Raw genomic sequence first — 22,814 nt, 5'->3', positions numbered from 1 at the left:
GCTCCCACCGAGCTCCATTCACATTCATGGCCGCGTTTAGCGCAGCGGGCCCGCAGACCAGCAAACATGTCCGCATTATGTGTGAGTGAAAGGGAGGCCACGCTGTTGAAAAGACGGGTCAAGTCAATTCATCAAAGTGACTCGTAATTGAGAGGAGAGTCCTGCAACCATATGGCCGCTGGAACACTCTCCTCTGGCCGCCTTTGTGCGCAGAGAGCCGCCGGACGGTGCAGCGGGGAGACACGCTTGTCTCAGTGTTACGCGCTGCTGGAGAGCTCGGCCCCCGGGGAACACACACACACACACACACACACACTCTCCACATTGTGCTTCTCACAGAGCAAAATGAAAATACACGCAGGAGGTCAGAAGGCAACTCGCTGTTGTAATGAATCTGTTTTTCTCCCAAACACACACAACCCCCAACACGGGAAGTGACTTTTAAAAGGAAATATGACGAGCCCATGATTCATTATATTCCAGAGCAGTGATTTATAAATGTGCTAAAGACTGAATATTTGAAAAGGTCTTTTTATTTTACACCGTCGGTTTAGTTTACATCACATTTTGTACACTTTTCTGTATGTTGTAAAGGCACTTAAAGGGTGTACAAAGCTTTATAAATATATTAAACTGTGATTTATTACAAGCTATTTCACATTTTCTGTGTGTGATTATCCTTTCAGAACAAATAATATATCAAAAACACTCGGCTGGAGTTTATAAAACTGATTTGTAGAAGCCTTCTGAACCGTCTCAAACATGCGTGGAAATCTCTCCGTGATTGTAAGCAGATGAACCAGCTGACCCGCGCGTGACTGTGCACCTGCGTGTCTGTGTACACGTGGACGTGTCACGCGTGTCTGTCCGTGACAAGTTTGGCCGCATCTCCGCGCGTGGAGGCTGACATCCCAGAGTTTGTGTCCGCGAACATCGCGTTGTTTGGCGCTTCCCACGCCTGTCTGTGGGACACTTCAGTCGTCCACGTCGATCTCCTCATCTTCCTCCTCCGAGCAGAACTTGCTGCTGAGCCGCTCTGTGTACCGCGAAGACGCGGGAGAGGAGGGCGACATGTGCGGCCTGCTGGAGTCCAGGCTCTCGGCGGCGGTGTCATGCGGGGACGTGGATGAGACCGGGTCGATCTCGGTGTGGCCTGGGGTGGACAACGCCCCCCCGCCCATACCTTCCGCCGCGCACTTCTCCAGCTCGGCCAGCTTGGAGAGCTTCTCGAGGGCCACTGCTCCCACGGCCTTGGCGGACTCCACGTCCGCTTTCATCTCCTCTAGATCCCGCTTGAGCTTGGCCCGCCGGTTCTGGAACCAGGTGATGACCTGCGCGTTGGTCAGACCGAGCTGCTGGGCGATCTGGTCCCGGTCCGCCGGGCTCAGGTACTTCTGGTACAGGAAGCGCTTCTCCAGCTCGTAGATCTGGTGGTTGGTAAACGCCGTGCGGGACTTCCGCCGCTTCTTAGGGGTGTTCCTCTGGCCGAAGAGCGCCAGACCGTCTCGGCCTAAAAGAGGGAAGCGAACTGGGTCATATAGAGTCATAATAAATTAAAACCTGATCAGTGTCGGTTCAACAGACCTTTAGCAATGAACCTGCGTCCAGAAACCAAGTATGAGCCGAATCAGTGATAGATTTTATTCAGCTCAGCTGATCAGTTCTCAGATGTTGCTCATAAATATTTCTCTTTAATATTCTGAATATTCTTGGTCCCTCCCAAAGACAAAATTTCTTTTTTTCCTATTTTCCTGCCTGATAATTATTATTTGTTGTTTCTTTATTAAAGGTGGAGTTCCTTATATTACAGGATCCTCCACCAACTGGAAATCAGTGACGAAAACATCCTTTCTAATCCTACATTTTGTCCTCTTAGCCTGATAAAACAAGACTGAAATTTACATTTGAAAATGGTTTTAGATTCTAAAGATATTTTCATTGATATAAAACAATGTTTTGTTGTTATATTTCAATTGTACACATTTTCTTTAGTAATACGATGCAGGCTAACCTTACAAATGCCTTTAGTGTTTCACTCAATGAATAATAAAATGAAAATATCACCGGCCCACTTTTTTTTTACACTGAACAAAAGTCAGAATTTTCTAGAATCACAACTGATTGTGAAAATCTCTTGGCTCTATAAACTCTATATATACACATTTATAACACACTCCATAAAGCCCGCGCTCCTTTAAGTTTTTTTTTTTTTTTTAATCATCTCACAGAAACGAAAACAGGCCTCCTGCTGTGGTATAAGCAGTGAGGCCGGTTAATTCTCATGAAAACACAGCAGTGGAGAGCTGTCTCACCCTCGGCAGCCTGCAGCACGCTGACCTCCAGGCCCTTGAAGGTCTTGCTGGCCAGCTCCTCCAGCGCGCACAGCGGGGAGGGCTGAGTGAGCAGCGCCCGGCCGGACAGGCTGTGACCCGCCGGGGCCAGCTTCTCTCTGGGGGAGAGGAGGTGCGCCGCTCCGCTCAGGGAGCAGCTCCTTCTCACGGACGGCTTGTTGAGGATGTCCTCGATGCTGAAAGGCGTCAGCGGCTTGTTGGAGTTGGCCGGCGGCGGGAGCTGATCCAGCGGACTGCGCCGCCGCTCCTCCAGCACCGCTGGGCATTTCGAGTCGTCCTTAGAGGTCATGGCGGCCCAGCGGGGGACTCCTGACCGTGTGTGGTGATTTATACAAAGAGGAGCTGGAAGCTGGCGGGCTGTGGTGAAGCTGTGCAGAGAGAGACAACAGCAGAGGAAAGATATTAATCCGCCGCTCGGATCACAGGTGCCTCTGCAGCCGCATGTTGGCCGCCGAGCTGCAGGCTGCAGGGACACTTCTGAATCCCACTCAGAGCCCCACCACGTCTCCGAGACACTTCTCCACGGTGACGCACAACGAGGCGCGCACCGAACCCATCCGGTGGACGGTGATGCACAAAGAGCAGCAGCGATTGAGCGCCAGTAACAAGTTATTACTGACTGGAAGGCAATCCGTTACTCTCTCCCTCTCTCTCCCTCTCTCTCTCTCTCTTTGGGTGTAAGTGTGTGTGTGTGTGTGTGTGTGTGTGAGTGACGCAGTCAGATTCCGGGGAGCGGTAATTAGAGGGCAGGCAGAGAGGAGGAGTCCAATTAGAAAGTGGAGCAGACCCACTGAACACTTTCCCTCTGAAATGAGATCATTTGTCACAAAAACAAGCAAATGTTTCTCTCCGCGTGACACTCTCCTCATTTGCATACACGGTGTAATTGGCACCGCGCGCGCTCCTGCCAATTTGGATCCACCGGCACCGAGTCAATCTCCCGGCCAATTACAGAGAGGGGGGGGATCAGCGTGATAACACCAGAGAGAGAGAGAGAGAGAGAGAGAGAGAGAGAGAGAGAGAGAGAGAGGAGGGCATCGCCCTGGCCACCCGAGCGCCCCCCCCCCCTTCTAAAAAAAACAAAACAAAAAAAACAAAAAACTGAAAGAAAAACAGCACCATGCTATAACTCAGCAGCAAGGAGGCAGACTCAGAAATCTGTTTATTGTGGTTATGAAAATGAAAATAGCTGTGTCATATTCTTCCTTTAAGTTACAAAGAGGAATCAGTTTTATTTTAATTTAATTTATTTTTTTTGGAAAATCATTTATGAAATAATTTAAAATATTTGATAATATTTTATAATATTTTTTAAATAAATGATATTTAATTATTTAATACAACCTTTGCTCATACTTTTTGAAAACTTCCTTTTGCGATGTCATATCACGGCATTGGTACGGATATCAAGTGACTTGGCATGAAGGACATTTTCAGCTTTATGTAGGTTTTCATTTAACGCCGAGAGTCAGTGGAGAAGTGTCGTGAAATTACACGCGAAAAGCAAAGTATGCGCAGTAATAAATAACGTATTTATTGGAGACATGTTCCATGTCATGAACTGATGGGATCAAAAATAATGCCAGAATGTCCCGGTGTTTGACTTTATTTATATTACTTTGTAATACAAACCCGCTCACATTAATGGATCATTATTATTATTATTATTATTATATTATTATTAATAATAGTCTAGGTACATATGCACAATTTTATACAATTACAATTTTAATGAAAAGTTTCAACAGAAAATTCGACAAATTTTGAGTTTTTCTTTTTGCCTGACTTTTCTTTTATTTCCACTTCTGTTAATGTGGACCTGGGGGAACATAACTGCAGGCTACATAAAATGCTGCTAGTTTGTTAGACATATTTGTTTACTTAAAATGTGTCTAATAGCTCCATGCATCAGAGTTAATGAAATAGCTTTGCCTAAATCAAATATGTTTGCACTGAGAGAAGGTTTTCTAAATGAAATAACCCGACAGTAAACTAACCACAGAAACTTGCTCCACAACAACTTTTGATACTTGACACTTTTCAACAGTCTGTGTTCACATGTAATGAGTTTGGATTTTAAGATCTAATGAGTCCCTGCAGTGTGAAGCATTAGGATCAAATCACAGTGGGGTGAGGGGTGGGGGGCTCCACCACATCTCACCACATGGTTACACACTGCACTGCCTCCCCCAACATACTATCACAGGACAAACATCTGCTACAGCTATTTACTGCAATCACTGCTATTCGCTATAAGAGGAGTAATAATGACAACACAGAGGTAATGTCAGCCATTAAATTACAGTTATTGTTATTATGTAAATAACAAAATAAACAAAAAAAAACAACAACCCTCAGGGTCAACCTACTGGCTTTTTTCTGATCTTTCAACTGCATCTCATGGTCTTGATCAGCAAATGGAGTTTACAGCTTTATTTTTTTTATTTCCAAGGAGAAGAGTCAACTTTCACACAAACATACTGTGTGCATTCTTATTCTTATTCTTATTCTTATTCTTATGTGTGTTTTGGAAAAAATGATCCTCAGCAAACAAATTGTATGATATAACAGTGACAGCAGGATAGATAGATAGATAGATAGATAGATAGATAGATAGATAGATAGATAGATAGATAGATAGATAGATAGAGTTTGTCCATTAGTTATCCCACAGCTAAACATTTAGTTGCAGGCCATAAAGAAGATGGATGAGTGATTAGGAGAGTTTGGGAGGCCATCTGCAGTCACAGCCTTTTGGAGCTTTGACAAAATCCTTGGATGGTTTTATTTTGTAATTTACTCCTGCTTTGGTCGTGCTGTGACATTTGATTACACGCCTTGTCTTGGATCTTTGTGGAGCGGGCCTCCTGCCTGCACCCTCCCCTGTTTCATTCTCCATTGGTGAGCTCAACATCCAGGCTGATGGATGTGATATCTTCATCTGATACCCGCTCCCAAATGGAGAAACATTCACTTTTCCTCCTAGGTTTTAATTTCATCTTTGGGAAGTGTGCTCTGTGAAGTGCCGACCCGGGGCCCCTAGCTGCTCAGCTGTAAATATGGACCCCTGTGGCTGTACAGGCCTCCACGACACTGCTAACATTAAAGAGCTGCAGAAATCTGTAAAAGGAAATGGGCTTAGTTTCCCCATGTTTTATGACTGTCTCGCTTTAACTGTTAACTACAACACAACCAGCAGATGAGATTCAAACAGGGACAGATTCCACTTTCAAACTTCACTCAAAAGATACTTGTTCAAATCTCCAAGTCCTCCACTACTGAGCTTTCATTTAACAGAAATCTATAATAATAATAATAATAATAATAATAATTGTTTTTTTCTGATCTTTTTGAAAGCCATATAAATCAATGAAGTACTGAAGTGCTATTTTAAAAAAAAAATGTTTTATATGTTTTATTGGATGTATGGATAAATACAATTTCCTGTTTGCCAAAAATTCATTCACAGACCAACAAATGTACGGTTTGTTATTCTGCAGATTCACATTCATGTGTAGGGATAATTAGACCCCAGAGAACTTATCAAACTGTTCTAAGACTCTCTAAAAGACACCTAGACATGTAAATATATAATATATTAATATATAATTCAGTGTTTTTTCTTTATTGTTATTACTTTATGCATTGCAGAAAATAGCTGAAGGCATCAAAACTATGAAATAACTCACATGGAATTATGTAGTAAACAAATAAAAACAAGCAAAATGTTTTAGGTTTTTAGATTTTTCAGAGTAGCCAGCTTTTGCTCTGACGACATTCTCTCAACCAGCTTCACGACGTCACCTGGAGTCCCCCTCCTGTATGTGCTGAATACTTGCTTTACTTTCACTCTGCGCTCCAACTCATCCCGAACCATCTCGGCTGGTTTAGGTATGGTGATCTGATGCAGCCCTGCTTCACCCTCCTCGGCTGAAGAGGCCTTACAGAGCCATTGGCCTGCTGAAAAACAAATGATAGTTCCACTAAGCTCAAACCAGATGAGGGTGGGGGGCACCCTCATCTGGTTTGAGCTTAGTGGAACCTAATGGCCAAGTGGTTAGAGCGTGTACCATATGAGTGCATAATGCTCTGAGCAGGCGAGTTGCTGGTTCGACTCCCGACCTTTCCTCTCTACTGTCCCAACAAATAAAGGCTCAAAAAAATCCCCAAAATGTCTTTAAAAAAACAGATGGGGGTGCATGTCACTGCAGAGTTCTGTAGTAGGGATGTTGGTTAAAGGTGCCTTCAAGTTTGAATAAATTACCAACAGCGTCACCAGCATCCCCCCCACATCATCACACCTCCTCCTCCCTGCTTCATGGTGGAACCACACATGCAGATACCGTCCACTCTGCTTCTCTGTGTCTCACGTACTCACATTTGATTTCCGCTGGTCTAATGTTCTTTCATCGTGTTTCTTGGTCCAAGCACTTCTCTTCTTCTTCTTGGCCTCCTTCACTGGTGGTGTCTTTGCAACAATTTGACTGTGAAGCTCTGATTCATGCCATCTCCTCTGGACAGCTGATGTTGAGATGTGTCTGCTGCTTGAAGTGGTGATTTCTGAGGCTGGTGACTGTAATGAGCTCATCCTCTGCAGCAGAGGGACGTCTTGGTCCTTTCCTTTCCTGGGATGGTCCTCATTAGAGTCAGTTTCAGAGCATTTGATGATTTTTGCTACTGCACTTACAGATACATTTAAAAAATCTGGCTGGTCTGACAGGTGGCATTATGTCTGCACATGTTCCACATCCACACCACAGCAGTGTAGGCGTGTTCACGACGAAGGATTTGACTCGTGATGAACGTCTTGCTGTACAGAAGCTGCCGCTCGGAGCGGAGATCTGGACAGCTGCACCTCCGAGGACTCAGAGCGAGGAGCTTCATATGATCGATGGCTCTACTTCCACCAGATGGAGGACAGAGTTTAGGGAAGGAGCACACATGGACAGACAGGAAATACAGACAGCGAGGTAGAGGGACACAACCTGTCCTACAGCAATCTGAAGAGAAGCTGTGGTGTTTCAGATGCAGAATTATTTGATGGACTATTTCATCAGTGGTGTAAGGTAACTACAGGGGCTTCAGAAAGTAATAATATCATATTATATTTTGGTTGGACTGTATGGAGATACAATGTATACATATATGTCTTCTTTAAAAGAAAAATCATCTGACACGACCCAGTGAATTTCTGATGCAACATCATAGAGTTTTCATTTAGACTTAATTTCTTTATTTAGAAGTGGGGTTCATGCATAAATCATGCTTTATTGTTGGATTAATCTAAGCCCATGGTTTAAACAACTATTAAATATATTAAACCATATATTTTAAACCATATATATTTACATATATATTTATTTACAGCAGCTTTGTGTTACAAGCTTGGTGTAGAATTGTCTGACTTTAGCACCTTCCAGTGGAAAGGCTGTTGCCACCAGAATCACCTGAAAGATGCTAAAATCACACCAAGCCTCGACATGAAGAGGTGGAAATAAAGGCGAAGCTGTTAGAGTGAATGTGATCTGTGTCTGGGCCCAGAGGGCGGGGCCAAGTCATGTGATCAGCCTGGCTCCACCAGACTGCTGTCTTCACTGACTGTGGACCATGACAAAAGGGATTTATTCATTACAGATGACTGATGACAACTGTCTGATGTGTTCATTAATATTGAGCAGGGCCACCCCCCGGGCCCCCGCCCAGCTGCACACTGTGACAAATCAACACTTTGATGAGAAAAAGTTTTCTCTGTCCCTGACTGGTATGGCTGGATGTGAAAGGTGTGCTGCATTAAACCCTGGGCCCCATGAAACGCTTTAAAGAGCCAGTGGAAGATTATAAAACGAGCTGTTTTCATTTCATATGAAGAAAGAAAAAGTTTTTTTTTAAATTTTAATTCCTGAAAATCTCACCTGAAGATCTCACCTTTCCCCTGCTCTCCCATTAACATACACTGAAATACTACTTTTTATTATTGGTGTGTAACAGTGAAAAGGTTTTTACCTTCATGACAAGAAGCACTTTGAGTGACACATTATCACCTGATGCTATTAGATTATTAATCCTGAGTCTTTGCTGGTCCGGCCCCTCCAAAAGGTCACCAGATAAATCTGAGGGGTGGTCAGATGATTAATGGAGCAGAAAGGATTTTGGCGAATCTTTGCTCTTTGCTGAAATATTTGATAAATTTCAGGATTAATTTCATGAAGTGGTGGAAAGTCTCCTTGAAAGTTTATCAACAGGTTTGAAACTGTTGATCCCAGCTGAAAACAACACTGGACTGCAGTATGTTCGGTCTCTACAGAGACAGACGTACATGTATCTGAACCATCCTGTGCAGGTTTTAGAAATGTATTCCAGTTAAATATGAAAACAGTCTCTATGCTATTTCTGCAAACTCTGACAGGATGAAATATTTTGAGTGTGACGAGACCAGTTTCACTGCTGTGTACAGATTGTAAAATAATTATCTCTCAAATAGACTGGTTGTATATACCTGTATGAACTGTAATGAACAACAAGGAACAAGCTGGTCTTGGACGTTACTGACCTGTCTAAACTCAAGGAGGTGGATGTGGGACTGTTTTCCATTGATCAGGAAAAAGCATTTGGAAAAAAGTTTATTATTTATTAATTTATTTCACACTTTAAGTTTTTGTGTTCAGGAGCCACTCCTCTGTCAAAGGTGGGGGGAGGATTTAGCTGACTGGTCCCTGTTCAGAGAGCTATTGGAACACGCTTCTTCTGCAAAAGTCAACTGGTCACAATCTTATACTGGGAGAGTTGGGCAATAAAGAGCAGCCAGCTTTACGCACTGGGCTGCAGTGGAGCACAGATGAAGGTTTTAGGTGTGTTTCTGGAGAGTGACGACTTTTCAAGTAAAAATAGGGAGGGTCTAGTTAAAAAAAAATTACTTCAATGGAAGTGGGTCTGGACCCAAATGTCTTGCAGGAGGACTCTAAGCTGTGGCACCAGGTTACTGTTGTTGAACCTCCAGACACACTCCTCATGGAAATACAGAGGAAACTGGTGATATTTTTTCTCGGGAGGATTTCACAAGACTAGACGTGCTGGGCTGTTTTACCCGTGTCAGAGGGGGGCCAGGGGCTGATCGACCTCTGCAGCCTTATAACAGCCTTTCAGTCTTTTCTACCATAAGCAGCAGCTCTGGACTGAAACAGCATCTGTGCTGGGCTCTGCTTGCTTTTAGAACACCGATTCTCCGACTGTAAAAGTTCATAATAGAGCATCAGGAGGTGGTGCCCAAGAGTCAGCTGGTCTGGTGTGTTGGTGCCAGGGTCATCGGCTGAAGGTCTCTGTACAAACCTCCCACTGAGAAACAAGGTGTTGATCTCCAGTGGAGGGTGGTGCATGGGGCTGTGGCTGTATGTGGCACAGAGTCACAGTGTGCTTTGCCGAGGAAACTTTACAACATCTTTGGCTCAGCTGTCTCAGACTGGCTCCACTTTTCTCTTTGCTGCAGCAGTGCTTCTCTAGTTTAGAGGTTAGGCAGAAGTTAGGCAGAAGACAGGCCTTTTATTTTTGGTCCCAGGTACTCTGGGACAGACAGGCCTGTCTGTGTGGTTAATATTTTGACTCACTAGAAGAGATAAGACGAAGGCGACAGGATCTGTAGATGTTGAACTTATGTTCAGTGGTCTGGAGGCCACGCGGCTTAGAACAGAGTTCAGAGTTGGAGATGTCTGGTGTAGAAGAGCTCATGAACCATTTTTCTCAGTTTCAGAAAATAGTTGAAACCTGTTATTTATTAAATGTTTTTTTTGTTGTTGTTGTCTTTTTCTTCTTTACAGATGTGGTAAGTATGTGTTTAACTTCCTTGTGTATGTTTATTGTTAAGAATTGGATTAATTAAGGTCTGGCTTAAGGTTTTAAGTCTCTCTCCTTTCCTTTCCTTTCCTTTTCTTTCCTTTCCTTTCCTTTCCTTTCCTTTCCTTTCCTTTCCTTTCCTTTCCTGTACTTTCCTTTTCTTTCCTCTCTCCTCTTCCATCTCCTCTCCTCTTATTTCCTCTCCTCTCCTCTCCTCTATAAAAAGGTTCACTGCAGGGACACCATGGCGTTAGGTGGAAATCATTCTTTCCATATGTCGGTGTAATGATCCAGGCCATTGTTTTCTAGCCAGTTGTGGTCAATAGGGTGTCACGTCTCAGGTTGGGTAGTTAACTACCCGCTGCTGGGCGAGGACTTAATGACATTCAAGCGATAATCTAAAGAGGACGTTTTTTTATTCCTCTCTGAAAAGTGTTTGGCGTCATTAATACTAACTAATACTGTTATTGCTTGAGCAGCGTGTCGTTTGTCAGTGAGGAGTGTGCTCAAGGAAAATCAATGTTTAATTAAAGGGAAGGTGTTTAGCAGCATCGGACAAAAACAGAGGCTCTTTAATGGACGGTCTCAGCTGATCGCTGCTGTCTGACAGGAAGCTCACAGCTCTGATTAGCTGCATCTATCACCTCTGGACTCATGGGAAATGGAGTACCACGATCAGGAGAACACATACAAGAGCTTGTAGTTAACCTGCAGCTCTGTAGTCAGTTTGCCAGTGGTGTGTAAATGATTGTGTGTGTGTGTGTGTGTGTGTGTGTGTATGTGTAGCATGAGACTGCAGTCAGCTCAGGTCTGCAGGATCTCAGTTCACTAAATGATGTGCTTTAGTGAGTAGGCGTTGCATTAGTTGAGTTCTATGAGTGTATTAGTGCAGGTTGACTGACTGTGAGTGAGAGCTGCAGCTGGGAGGAGGCCTTCAGCCTGATGTATAAGAGCAGCCCTGCTCGAATATTAAACTGCATATCAGTTAGCCGATCTCCAACATCCGCTTTGAGTGGAAAATTAGATTTTAAGCCTCCGCCCCAGCAACAGCCAGGACTGGAGGTATATGGTCTTCGGGTTGTCCATCTGTACATCAGTCTTTCCCATTCTCATGGACAGGATATCTCAGTAAGACCTCGAAGGAACTTCCTCAAATGTGGCACAAATATTCACTAAGGCTCAAGGACAAACAAGACCTTAGTGGTTAAAGGTCAAAGGTCATGGTGATGCAATATGAACACAATATCTCGAGAACTCCTCAGGGGACTTGGCACAAATGTTCACTTGGAGTCAAGGATGAAATGATTAGACGTAGGTCAAAGGTCAAAAGGTCAAGGTCACAGGAGGCTTGATTGGAGATGACCAGCAGGTGCACAGAGACGACAGGTGTATGGCATGAAGCAATCAGACTGGAGTCAGCTGGTTGCCAGGAAACCGGGTCTGCCACAACATGCTCTGTCACACACACACACACACACACACACACACACACACACACACACACACACACGGACACACACACACAAGATGGATGGGAAACAAAAGAAGGGGAAAGAAACTGAAGGCACGGTCTCAGCTGTGACAGATGTAGATGTAACGTTCTCGGGTCCTTTCACCAGCCCCTCATACGTTAAAGGTGCATCACGCCAAACATCAGCTAACTGGTTAATGGCTGATAACGTAAATCAGCTCGAAATTCCTTCCTCCTCAGTGACTCTTCGCCCATGTCCATCTCCAAGATATGAGCCCACTCTGTTTCCCATGTAAATACCTGCCGCTAGAGTGATTATCTTTATCACTTTCACTCACCAGTAAATTCCAACAGTTTGCAAAGCTCCAGCTTAACCTCATGTTTCGACGTCTGACGTTTTCTGTCAATATACAAACCAAGAATGAGTTAATTTAACTTGTGCTTTGAAGTTATTGTCTCATATAAAAATTCAATGTTCAGAATGAACACTGTGTAAACAATGGAGGTCAAAATGTTACTGTTTTATGAGAGCGGCAGTGGACCCTGGAAATTTTCATCATATGCACATTCCAGTGTACTACACAACAATGACATGTCTGGAGGAGCTAACAGGATGCTATTTGATATCAAACTGAGCACTGTTCACATGCAAATATGCAAATTCCGGCAGTGAAAGGTTTTACTACACATATCACACTCTCATTTCCATGTTTCAATTGTTACTATCAGTCATGTCCAGGTACACTAAATGTGTGTATCTATTGATTTTGTGTACACTGACATGAATTGTCCATTTTTTTGTGACACCACTTTTAGTTTGAAATGGTAAAGAATTTTAATGCTTTTCCTGCACATTTACAGGAATTTTCCACTGTTTTCATGACAGAAATGACACTTTTTAATTGTTATGTTTATACTCTCACAGCACTTCTGTTTTAAAACAGAAAAAAAGTTCACAGTGACTTAAGACACAACTTGTTGGTTTATATTTAAACCAGACCTCCATTGTTAACCAAAATGCTTTCATTATTTAAACCTAACCATAAACTGAACTCTGCATATGAACCTGGGGTCTCTGGTGTAACAGTTGTACACTTTCTACATCCGCCTTCCACCCCAACCTGCCTCCAGTCAGCTTTGCAGCTGTTAATGAATGTAACACTTTTTTGTCTTTTTTCATTTTCATTCATTCAAAAAAATCTGTTTCCATTTCACGAGTGTCATGAAAAACACGGACGATTCTTGTCCAGATTCAGGTTGGGATGGTCTGGGATATGAATGAAGATGAAGGCTGATGAATGGAGAGTGGTGGATGAAACAGGCAGTTGGTGAACAAGGTTTTTGGTCTGGCTCTGGAGTCCAGAGGCTCAGACAGCTGACTGACACTGAGGCGGTGGAACAATCAGGTGATGCGTGGAGAAAAGACCAGAGTATCTCTGCTGTGACCGATGAGATGAGCAGGTGTGGGGACTCTCCAGAGCCAGGTAGAGGAAGCTGCACCCACAGCATCTACACACAAACACACATGAACACAGACAAACCAGGGGGGCTGGAGACACAGGTGGACACAGGCAGAAAAACCAGGAAGGAACTGGCTCATGGAGGAAATGAGACAAAACAACTGAGAAAAACTGTAATAAACACATGAATCACAACACATATGAAATCTTTTTACAGTGTGGTATTAATAATTTTCCTCAGGTAAAAGACCTTAACACCTCCTCCACCACTGCACAAAACCAGTCCTGTGCCTGCACCTCCATGCTGCTCCATCCATCCAATACTGTAGTACACTACCATCAGAGGCTGCAAATGCCACCTCGCTCCTGCATTGATCCAACACCAGCCTCTCCAGATCAATGGGAATGAAAATATTCCTGGGGCTAGTGGAGAATCCAGGGGTCACAACCTTGTAGTGACTCACACTGATTGGATGAAAAGGTTGTTATTCACTCACACCATGGTCCTGCTGTGAGGACATGGAGAGGCTGCTGTAGATGCAGACGCACACACACACACACACACACGCACACACACTGGCTCTGAACTTAGTGCAGCCAGACATCACGTTTTCCACTAGACCTATTTGCCGTTGTAGTTTAGTTGTACACATGCATTTCCATTTGTTTCTTTATCATCAGTCTTGAGGACATTGTACCCATCAAAACAACAGCTGAGATTTTTTTTTTAACTGTTTATGGCGAGTTGGACAGTGTTACAGGAGTGTGATGATAAATCTGTGGAGGCCTGAGTGAAACTAATACCTCTGGGTCTCCACAGTTCACATGGTGTTTGTTTTCAAGCTCAACTTTTAACCCAACATGGAGAAGAAGTGGCACAATTGCTCAGAGCATCTGCAGCTCCGAGACGAGTGGGCAGACTCCATGTGTTGATGAAGACTCTGTGATACGACGTCAGATGCTAGGAAGTGGACCCACTGCACTTCACTACAGTTTTAGGTACTTGTACTTTACTACAGTATTTTTATTTTATTTAAACTGCTCCACTAGATTTCAGAAAGAAATATTTTACTTTTCACTCTACAACACTGATTTAGTTTCCAGTTACTTTTCAGATAAAGACTTTTCCTTTAAGGTATATTATGATCTTGAAACATTCAAAGCATCATTTTAGATTCAACTACCAGCAGCCTATTTAATCTGGTTTTGTTCCAAGGCCACACATGAACTTCATCATGACAAAGAGGGAAAAAACAACACACAACAACAACAACAACAACAACAAAACGATGTTTACGGGGCTGGAATATACAACATTGTTACTTATCTACAAAATCAAACTGTCTATGAAGAAGCTGAAAATTGTAAAACATATGAAATCTATGGAAGTAATAAAGTAGCTGTTGTGATATTTCTATATATTTCAACAACCATCACTGGTATCAGAGGCTTTAATGTAGCTGCTAACCTCACCAGGGAACAGCCTCACAGTCCAGAGAACCTAACCTGGAGGAAAAAGCTGTTTCAACGTATATGTGTGTATGAATATATAAGTAAGCCAGCTCATCTGTGTGTGTGTGTGTGTGTGTGTGTGTGTATATATAAGGTGGAAAATGTCCTTTAGTGCCTGACATTTTTCTCTACATCAGCTGGTAACCCAGGCTGTGCCACACTTGAACTCCGAGTAATGGATCACTTGGTCTACCTAAGGTGTGTGTGTGTGTGTGTGTGTGTGTGTGTGTGTGTGTGTGTGTGTGTGTGTGTGTGTGTGTGTGTGTGTGTGTGTGTGTGTGTGCGCGCACTGCAACCGAGCCTGTCCATGTACCAAGAAAACAAACACACACTCGACACCTCGCCCCCACTCCTGAGCAGATGTGTGTGTGTGCGCGGTCCTCGTGTGCGTGCACAAATAAATATCTCTGGCCTCTCAGATTGCTCCAAGATTTATTCCCCTGCCAAGGCAGCAGAAAATTGACTTGTTTCATGGAGGCAGGGTATTGACACAGTACTGAGAGAGAGAGGGAGGGAGACACAGAGGAAAGAAAGAGAGAACAAGGCTCTGAGTCAGAGCAGAGAACGATTAATGGAGTGCAGGTAAAGAGAGAATGAAGCAAGGGCGAGAGAGGTAAGCCATGTAGTAAGCAAGAGAGTAATGTAATCAGCAGTGTGGGAAATAGCTGAGAGTAAAATGGCCTGGCTGACATTTATATAAGAGGATATTGATGACATGAAGCCACCTCTCTGATAAAGTTGCTCATTTAACCAGTGCATCATTCACAGCCTGCAGACCCACACACCCACACACTGTGTGTGTGGGTGTGTGTGCTCTGTCTTTGTGAGAACCAATTTAAGTTTTTTAGTCCTTTGGAGTAATGACATTTTTCCTCTTCAGTGTAAAGTTGTTTGGGATTAAATCAACTGAACCAGTTGAAATGCTGTTCAGTCCACAGCTGAATGTGACAGAGCAGCATCGGTTTAGTGCTTGAAAGAAGAGACGTGAGGTGAACTGATGGTCTGAGCTTCTCTGACTCAAAGATGCTCACCGTCATGTTCCCAGGTGAGGGAAATGAGTTGATTGCATGGCAGGGAAGAAAAGCAGGATCTGAAATGACAGGAGAGTTAGTGAAGTGACATGAAACCAAAATAATAAAAACAAACTAAGAGTTAGTTAGTTACAGAACCCCCCCCCCCCTCCCAGGGACGGCCGTCCCACCTGGTTGATCAGGATGAGCCTGGTGGAAGTCTGTGATGAGAGCTGGATCCAGGATGCTGCGAGCAGGGACCCACGAGCGTTCTTCGGGGCCGTAACCCTCCCAGTCTACCAGATACTGCATGCCCCTGCCACGTCGCCGGGATTTGATGATCCGACTCACAGTGTATGCAGGTGCCCCATCAGTGAGCCGGGGGGGAGGTGGGGGTTTGGAGGGGGTCAGAGGTGGACTCTCATTAACAGGTTTGACCTTGGAAACATGGAATGTGGGGTTAATCCTCATGGATGATGGAAGACGAAAACGGACAGCCACAGGATTGATTACTTTAGAGATCGGGAACGGGACCACAAAACGGGGAGCCAATTTTTTGGAGTCCACTCTGAGAGGAAGATCCCGTGTCGACAGCCAGACGCGTTGTCCTGGGGTGTACCGGGGTGCAGGATTACGATGTCAATTGGCCGATCGTTGGTAACGGTCGGAAGAGCGCAGGAGTGTGGAGCGGGCCTGCATCCAAGTGCGCCGACACCGTCGGATGTACGCCTGAACAGAGGGAACACTGGCTTCACGTTCTTGTTCTGGAAGGAGTGGTGGTTGGTAGCCCTGGGAGCATTGGAAGGGTGAAAGACCAGTAGCTGAACTGGGCAGAGTATTATGAGCATACTCAACCCACAGGAGCTGCTCAGACCAGGAGGAGGGATTGCGGGAAGCAAGGCAGCGCAGAGCTGTCTCCATCTCTTGGTTCATGCGTTCTGCTTGACCATTGGATTGTGGGTGAACCAGCATCCTGCAAAACTCGGACCAAAAGTGAGAGGTCAATTGTGGTCCCCGGTCAGAGACCACATCAGATGGGAGAGCATGTAGCCGGAACACATGTTGTAGCAAAACCTCAGCCATTTCCTTGGCAGTGGGTAATTTGGGTAATGGAATGAGCATGGCAGCTTTGGGAAAAACGATCAATAACAGTGAGTATAACTGTGTTAGCATTAGACGGTGGTAGGTCGGTAACAAAGTCCAAAGAAACGTGAGACCAGGGACGGCGAGGAACTGGCAGAGGATGAAGGAGACCGGACTCCCTGGTGTCCCTTTCCATGGAAGACCACCAGAAGCGATGTCGAAGAAGGGCTAAAGTGCGTCTCACCCCAGGATGGCAAGCCAGACAAGAAGAGTGCCCCCACTGGAGGACTTCAGAACAGAGACTGTCTGGAACAAACAATCGGTTCTCTGGACAAGCACTAGGAGCAGGGTGTTCTGCGTGGGAGCGTTTTACCTTATCCTCCACTTTCCAGGTTAATGCCCTGATGACGCATGCAGGGGAGAGAATACCTTCAGGCTGGGATGGGGAATCCTCTGACTGGAACTGACGGGACAGGGCATCAGGCTTGACGTTTTTGGAACCTGGTCTGTATGAGAGGGAGAAGTCAAAGCGGTTAAAGAAGAGAGCCCACCTCGCTTGACGAGAGTTAAGCCTCTTGGCTGATCGGATGTACTCAAGGTTTTTGTGGTCATTCCAAACCACAAATGGTTGCTCCGCCCCCTCCAACCAGTGTCTCCATTCCTCCAGTGCAAGCTTGACCGCCAACAGCTTCCGGTTCCCAATGTCATAATTCTTCTCCGCTGGGGCCAGTTTCCAGGAGAAGAAAGCACATGGGTGAACCTTCTGGTCCTCAGCCGACCGCTGAGAAAGAACAGCCCTGACACCAGTGTCCGAGGCATCCACCTCCACAATAAACTGGCGAGCAGGATCTGGAAAGATGAGAATAGGAGCAGAGGTGAAGCATGACTTCAACTCACCAAAAGCCGCTTCAGCCTCAGAGGACCACTGGAAGGGCTCACTGAGGGAAGTGAGAGCGGTGAGGGGAGCTGCCACTGAACTGTAGTTACGAATGAACCTTCGATAGGTTAACTTCCTGTCACAATCCCCCTCTGGTCTAGGGCCAGGCACATGGACCACAGGGCTCCGTTGTGGGCATCTACAGTCTCCAGGAGGGTTCCTGAGGCCAACTCAAAGATCTGCAGCTTCCCACTCTTAGTTCCCAGGATGACATGTCTGTCTCCAGGCACGAAGAGGGAGTACATGCACCACATGCTCCTCCCTGGATTGTAAAAAATAAGAATGTCATCCAGATACACGAAAACAGATATGTTGAGCAGATCCCACAGAACATCATTGACTAATCCCTGGAAGACTGCAGGAGCATTAGTGAGACCAAACGGCATGACCAAATACTCATAATGACCACTAGGAGTATTAAAGGCTGTCTTCCACTCATCGCCCTCCCTGATTCTCACCAAATGATAAGCGTTGCGGAGGTCGAGTTTGGAGAAAATGGTAGCCCCTTGTAGGAAGAGGAGACGACCATCCAAGGCTGAGGCGTCGATAGGCTTCTCCAGATCCACCTGACCAAGACCCAGCTGGGAGGCAAGAGTCATGTCCAACAGGCTTTCATCTGCACCAGAGTCAATGAGAGCAGAGACAGTCTGATAATTGCCAGAGCCGAGCAGCTTGACCTGAACCAAAGACCGAGAGGGCATTTCAGAGTTCACAGACCGGCTCACCAGCGCCCTCAGGATGACTGGTGAGCCATGTCTTTTTACTGGACACGATGAGGCAAAATGGCCGTCCTGACCACAGTACAGACACCTGTTCTCCCTTAGGCAGCGCTGTCGTTCTGCTGTAGACAGCCGAGTCCTGCCCAGCTGCATAGGCTCAGGAGCGTCAAGGTGCAGGCAGGTATCCGTAGTCCAAGAAAGGCAAAACAGGATCAGAACAGGAAGGCAGAACTGGAAATGCTGGAGAGCTTGGCAACGTATAACACAAGACAATCTGGCAGGGAACAAGTGAAAATGGACTAGTATATATAACTGAGGAACTAATGAGCAAATGGACTGCAGGTGAGGAGGAGATGGGCGGGGGAACCCAGGTGAGGGAAATTAGTTGATTGCATGGCAGGGAAGAAAGGCAGGATCTGAAATGACAGGAGAGTTAGTGAACTGACATGAAACCAAAATAAAAATAAAAACAAACTAAGAGTAACTACATTACAACTTCAGCACAGCAAATTTGAAATAACATAATGGACACCACATTAATATCTCAGCTTTAATTTGAGTAGGTTTACATTAATATAGAATAACTCCTTGCCAACGATCAAGAGAACACTTTGTGACCAGAACCTCAGAACATTCATCACGAGATGCAAACTCCAGGTAAACCTCAAAAACAGAAAGGCCAGACTGCAGTAGACTGAAACATACAAAAAGAAACAAGTAGAGTTGCAGAACAAAGCTCAACAAAGAACTAAAAAAACAACAATCATCCTCTATCAAAATGATGGAAACAGAAAAGTGTGTAGAAAAAAAGAAACAGCTCAATTAAGACTCACAGCTGATGGAAGCAACTAGCCTGGGTCTCGTCTTGCTTCCAAGGGGTATCTAGTGGGCAGAGCCCCTCAGAGGAAGCATGGGCCCTGAAGATGTCTGCCCCCCAAGCCAGAGCCTCCGCTGCTCAGTGCCACAACTGACCTGAGCCGGACCCTGAGTCGGCGGTCCCTGTTGACATCCTGCATGAGGCCCTCAGCCATGTTGCTCTCCAGCCACTGTGCTGTGTGCCTGAACCTGCCCAGTGAAGCCCACCTATAGACCCTCCCCAACTAACTGTTCTCTGCACCTGCCTGCCTGTCTTTCTGTCTGTCTGTCTGTCCGTCAGTCTGTCTGTCCGTCCATCAGTCTGTATGTCCATCTGCCTGTCTGTCTGTCCATCAGTCTGTATGTAAGCCTGGTCCTCATCACTTTCTCTGGAAAGGTTCCTTCATTGAAATGACTTATGGACAGATTGTAAACAGTTATGAAGAATCTGATCTGATCCAGAACCCTCAGGGTCGACTGAGACACATTGTAGCTTGATGACACTTTCAGTTTTCTGCTCACTCAGTGTTTTGATTATTGACAATACTTCCTGTGTTAAGATCTGGTATCAGAGTTAAGGTGGATTGATTTAGGGTCAAGTTAGAAAAGTAGATGAGGTGGCCAGAGTTAGGTTTATCTGCTAAGGAGTGCATTATGTAAGAATCCTCACAAGTATAGACGTGTGTGTGTGTGTGTGTGTGTGTGTGTGTGTGTGTGTGTGTGCGTGCGTGCACAGGTAAGTGCAGCTGGTGAGCTGGGCAGTTTTTCTGCTGTTCTCAGCTCAGGGATTTCGAGCTTCATTTTTAGCTCACACTCATGGGCTCTTTACACCTCTGAACATTAGACTGTTAACAATATGTGCACTGTTTATACTGTGCTGATGACTGATCACTGTCAGTGGTGGATGTACTCAGATTATACATAGCCTGGTGAGGTGACTCATTAACTCTTGTTGTTGATGAGTTTGAATTGGCAGTACTCAAAAGTATTCAACCTTCCAAAATATATCTTCATATACATATAAAATAATCAGCATGATGCTTCACAGAGATCAAATGTATTAGAATTAACATTAAAATGCCACAGGAACCAGAGGTGTAGTTTTAATCCTGAGAGACAGCAGCTCCACAGGTGCCGTCTGGAACCTGGCTGAGCAGACGTCTGTTATAAAGAAGATAACATGTGGGTTCAGATGGTTTTGTCTCTGCGTGGTGGGAGATCCAGACTGCAGACACACAGTATCTACTCTCAGTCACCAAGTTAGTACGACTGTCTGATCGCGGGACTCTGAAGCTACAGGGATTTTAAAGTAACACTAAAAGGCTTTTCTCCAGCTGTGCAGAGCTGAGCTGCATCTGAACCTCAGGCCAGAGCAGCACATTTCACTTTACTCTAGATTTGTCAGGTACATGAGAGAGAGGAGCATGAGTATTTCATTAACATCACAGTAGGCATGAAGAAGTAAGCGATGTGCAGCTACACAGTAAAACATGCAGTGTCTAAGTATGTGGACTCTTTCACAATTATTACAACAACAGAAAGAGCAAGATCGAGTGAGATACCCTCCAGTGTTGGTGAAAATGGTCAGAGAGAGATAAAAGAGGTGACATAATAAAGTGTAAAATATGCAGTGTCAAAGTAGATGGATCCCCCCAGTGTTGTTAAAAGACAAAGAGTAAAGAAGTACTCTTTGCCTCCTTTTTTGTGTCAAACGAACTTTCATGGTCGCTATATTCTTTACCCTGAAAGACAAGCGCTAAGTTTCTCATAATCACCTCTTGAACTATTTTTGCCATTTCAGCAGAAGCAGTGTTTTAGAATAAATTCAAGTCGTTGTTCACTGTACAATTCAGCTGCTTTTGTGTCTTTGAACTACTGAATTACAAAGGGCTAGCGTGTCGTCGGCGACACATTTGCGCAGGCGCACTTCGTTTTACCATAACACCGTAATGGTTTGAGCGATCGGAAAAATTCCAACGGTCTCTGAAAGCTGAGGCTGCGCTTTACAGGCAGATACATGGATGTATTATAAGACTTCTTATAATACATGGATGTATTATAAGAAGTCTTATAATACATCCATGGCAGATACATGTCATTATGGTAATTTCACTCCCGCCGCTGCCCCGAATACAGAGACACAGAGTGGAGCAATACAGCACATTACTGATGGAAAATGTCAGCAAAACGGCCTTCCCGCCAACAAAACCTCCGTGGACGGTCACAGATGAGTTTGAGGACGAAGGAGCAACTTCTGGCGAAGAAAGGTGACGTTAGACGAGCTGAGTGTCTGAGTGAATGAAGCTCTCTCTAACTTCTCTCTATCTAGTTTTTACTTTCCTGACGTTATTCTATGTGTAAATCGACGTTTGTATTGCATGGTGACTGTTTTAGTCACGGGGATGAATAAAGTTATATCTATCTGTCCGTCCCTCAGGGGTCACATTCAGGGCCGCAGAGGGAGCGGCCGTGGGGATGCTGGAGGCTCCGGTGACGGTGTTGGGACCGGAGCCGGTCACCGCGTCATCTAAGGGGGAGGACCGAGGCAGAGCCTGATGATGAGGCCCTCAGCCACCGAGGTTCAACCCAAACACACCCCAGGTGTCCAACCCCCTCTCAGTATGGGCCCCACACAGTGTGACGGAGCCCGCATGGGGCGACGGCGCTGCAGGCTCTCTAACAGGAGCACTCCCTGGAAGTGTCAGGACTGTGATGTGCCCTGTGTCTGCAGCCAGAGAGGAGCTGCTGCTGGCAGCACCACCAAGGTGTTTGAGTCCACAGCCAGAGGAGCAACTGCCCTGTGTGGGGAAACTACCCCTGTATATAGTTAGATTTTCTCATGGTGTTTTATGCACTACAGGTTTATTGTAAGTTCACAAATTATATTGTAAATAGTTCAATACTTTTAACATTTCAGAAAACCTGTTGTTCATGTACAGTTTCAGTTTTTTTTCTTTATTAAAACTCTAAACTCAAATTCCCTCTGTGTGTTGTCCCTTCATTTAAACTCTTATCGCAGTGTTAGACCATGCAGTTAATTGAAAATAACTGCCAGATATTGAAAGTTCCAAGTATTCTGGAGACATGGACAAAAGCACTAACTCACAGGACATTTTCTGACCTTTTTATGGTCAAAATAAGCAGAGGACTCCGGGCGGCCATTTTGAGGCTCAGGTGTTAAAATGAACACTAATGGGGTAACATTAAGGTAGACAATAACAGCAAGAGGTAACGTTAATGTTGTCAACATAGAGGGGCAGTGGTGTTGTATGCATGCGTGGAGAGTTGATGGTTGTGAGTAGAGGCTCACAGTTTTCCAGGATTCCTGTGGGATTCCTGCAGGATGGGAGTCAAGTCAATTTCACTATTCATCATGTGACCATGTGACTGGGACAGGACAGGAAAAAAAAGGCAGCAGGAACAGGTGGGATGGAAATCATAATAACAGTAGGTCAGTTTTGATATACGCAGTTCCATGGACGTCGTTAAGTCTATTTCAGGGGGGCTGAAGCCCCCATAAAATGTTCCTAAGCCCCAATACAATAATTATAGCAATAATAATAAAAATTTTAAAATAAGAAAACAGTGC

At 44.9% G+C, this 22,814-nt stretch overlaps 1 protein-coding gene across 1 annotated transcript; it reads right to left on the bottom strand.

Annotated features, from left to right (window-relative positions):
- Positions 1-517: 517 nt before the first annotated feature.
- lbx1a (ladybird homeobox 1a) lies at positions 518-2,980 on the bottom strand. The gene is made up of 2 exons (XM_071479765.1): positions 2,313-2,980; positions 518-1,510 (listed from the first exon to the last, which is right to left on the bottom strand). Exons 1-2 carry the CDS (start codon positions 2,638-2,640, stop codon positions 975-977), a joined length of 864 nt encoding a protein of 287 aa, XP_071335866.1. The 5' UTR covers positions 2,641-2,980; the 3' UTR covers positions 518-974.
- Positions 2,981-22,814: the final 19,834 nt, after the last annotated feature.

Source organism: Trachinotus anak, unplaced genomic scaffold (genome assembly GCF_046630095.1).
Source record: "Trachinotus anak isolate AG129_WGS33_773 ecotype Australia unplaced genomic scaffold, CSIRO_AGI_Tana_v1 ptg000007l, whole genome shotgun sequence".
NCBI classification, from domain to species: Eukaryota; Metazoa; Chordata; class Actinopteri; order Carangiformes; family Carangidae; genus Trachinotus; species Trachinotus anak.
The sequence above is the reverse complement of the archived record's forward strand: the minus strand, read 5'-3'. Positions and strand labels throughout refer to the sequence as shown.